This window comes from Cryptosporidium hominis (assembly GCF_000006425.1).
Source record: "Cryptosporidium hominis TU502 chromosome 6 CHRO016035, whole genome shotgun sequence".
In the NCBI taxonomy this organism is placed as follows: Eukaryota; Apicomplexa; class Conoidasida; order Eucoccidiorida; family Cryptosporidiidae; genus Cryptosporidium; species Cryptosporidium hominis.
In genome coordinates, this window is record NW_666795.1 from 1 (window position 1) to 2,706 (window position 2,706).

The following is a 2,706-nucleotide window of genomic DNA, read 5'->3' on the forward strand; positions in this document are numbered from 1 at the left end:
CTTGAGGGGAGAAAAATAGAGTTGAAATATTTATTAGGGGTTTTTTATTGTCCTCTTTTCCCTTTATCTTCCTCATATCTTTTCCAATTTCTCTCTTTTGGATGTTCCTCTTCTCTTTCCTATTTCTCTCTCTTGGGAATTTCTCTCCCTTTTCCAATTTCTCTCTCTTTCATCTTCCTCTTCTCTTTCCTATTTCTCTCTCTTTCCAATTTCTCTCCCTTTTCCAATTTCTCTCTTTTTTATCTTCCTCTTCTCTTTCCAATTTCTCCCTTTTCCTATTTCTCTCTCTTTCATCTTCCTCTTCTCTTTCCTATTTCTCTCTCTTTCCAATTTCTCTCCCTTTTCCAATTTCTCTCTTTTTTATCTTCCTCTTCTCTTTCCAATTTCTCCCTTTTCCTATTTCTCTCTCTTTTCCTATTTCTCTCTTTTTTATCTTCCTCTTCTCTTTCCAATTTCTCCCTTTTCCTATTTCTCTCTCTTTTCCTATTTCTCTCTTTTCTATTTCTCATCTATTTGCCTCTTTTTCCCCTCTCTATATCAAGTTGCTCAATACAATTGACAACATTGATTGTTTTTTTTAGCACTTCTATAAAATTGATAAGAAGCAGCACTCAAATCAGAACTTTTTTGCATTAAAGTATCCAAAGTTTCACCACGATGAAGTAAATCTTCAATATTTTTAAGCATAACATCTCTAACTTCATCTAAATCTTTTTGTACTTTAAAAATTTTATCATTATTAAGTGGATCTTGATATCTTTTAAAAATTTCATCACATTCAGGAATTGATTCGTTTTGATCTTTAGTAATAATATTACTAGCAATACTATTGTTATTATTATTATTATTATTATTATTAGTAGTAGTAAAATCTGAAGAAAATAATGCATCATGATTTTTAGAAGAATCTATATATGTTTTTAAATATTCATTTAATAATGAAAAAGCACATCTTACAGGATAATCTGGACTTGTAATACAACATATACCTAAACCATTATTTGATATATATATATGACAATGTCCAATATCTTGTGGAAAAGTTACTGTAACTCTATTTCCTTGTTGTACTCTCGAACATAATAATCTACTGTGAAAAGCTATATGTTCTTGTATTGTTTTTCTTTGAAAGAAATTATAATCTTGTAAATTATAATTACTTGTTAATAATATTGGATGTTCTTTATCCCACTTATAAAGTAATACACTTAGTAATTTCATCTTTTTCTATTATTTTTATTATTATTATTTTTATTAATATTATTATTGTTATTATTAATATTAAATCTTTTTTAATTATTATTAGTACATTATTATTATTATTATTATTGTTATATATAGAATATTATATTAGAAATATTACTTTAATAAAAATTTGTTCTTTTTGTTTTGTTTTTTTTTTTTTAATTTTTTCTCCCTTTTTTTTTTTTTTTTTTAAAGCTTTGTTATTCTCCTTGACAAAGGAATTACAAAAAAAAAAAAAAAAAAAAACTTAATTTAAAGATGTTTTTTTTTTGTTTAATTTTTTTTATTTACCGGAAACCCCTATTAATATTGTATAAAAATTAATATGATGCACAAACTTGCCCGCCTAGATGTGGCGCCGAAAGGCACAATACGGTACATGCGAAATTATCACTATATAAATAATAATATTTGTGCAATTTAAAGGTATCGTAAATTATGAATGAGGAAATAAATAAAAATGTAATTTTTTTAAAAAAAAATTATAAATATTATAATGGGTAACGTCTAATTAAATAGTCAGATCTGATTTTTAGATTATGCAATTATAATTAATTACTTATAAGTAATATATATATGTATATATATATATATATATATATTATATATATATATATATAAATACATAATATATTTACATACAATATTATATATATGTATGTAATGCAATACAAACATTTTTTTTATAATATATATATTATATATACATTTATGTAAATGTGTATAAATATAAATATTAATAAAAGTTGATTTCATTTTTTTTTTTTCCTTTATAATTAATGTGCATAAAATAACAGAGAAAAAAAAATAGACAAATAAATTACATGAATTCAATAAAATATATTAAAAAGTTGGAAATTAATTAATTAATAAAATTTTGGATTAAGACGGAAAATAATAAAGGCGAAGATTATTAATTAATTATATATACAATAATAATATTAATTATTATTGTTGATATTATTAATATTACTACAAATAATTAATTGAATTAGTCAGAAATTTAATAATCAAGAAATAACAAATCAATTCATCTTTAATTTAAAATCAACTCATTAAAGATTATATTGGAAAAATTTTGGATTCTTTTTAATATTTTTTTTACTATTATTAGTACATTAATATTATTTTTCTAATTAATTGTTATTCAAAATTATTATTATTATTATTATCATTATATTATCACTTGGCAAAGTTTATTATATAAGGAAAGATAAAACTTGACTATTTTAGATTTTAGAGTTATTGGGAATTAAACTTGAAAATGAAATTAAATCTTTAATTTATATATTAAAGCTTCATGAATACATATTATATATATAAAAAAGAAAGTAAGAAAGATTTTATAATCCAAGACCAATTATTAAGTTAAGTTCATTCAAATCAAGTCAAATCAAATCAAGTCAAGTCAAATCCAAGTAAGTGAAATTAAGTCAATACAAAGTTTTTTTTCATTCTTTA

General features: G+C 21.8%; 1 protein-coding gene across 1 annotated transcript; it reads right to left on the reverse strand.

Moving 5' to 3' along the window:
- Window positions 1-546: 546 nt before the first annotated feature.
- On the reverse strand, window positions 547-1,221 carry Chro.60069 (hypothetical protein). The annotated part of the gene is made up of 1 exon (XM_660120.1): window positions 547-1,221. One exon carries the CDS (start codon window positions 1,219-1,221, stop codon window positions 547-549), a length of 675 nt encoding a protein of 224 aa, XP_665212.1.
- Between the last annotated feature and the right edge of the window lie 1,485 nt (window positions 1,222-2,706).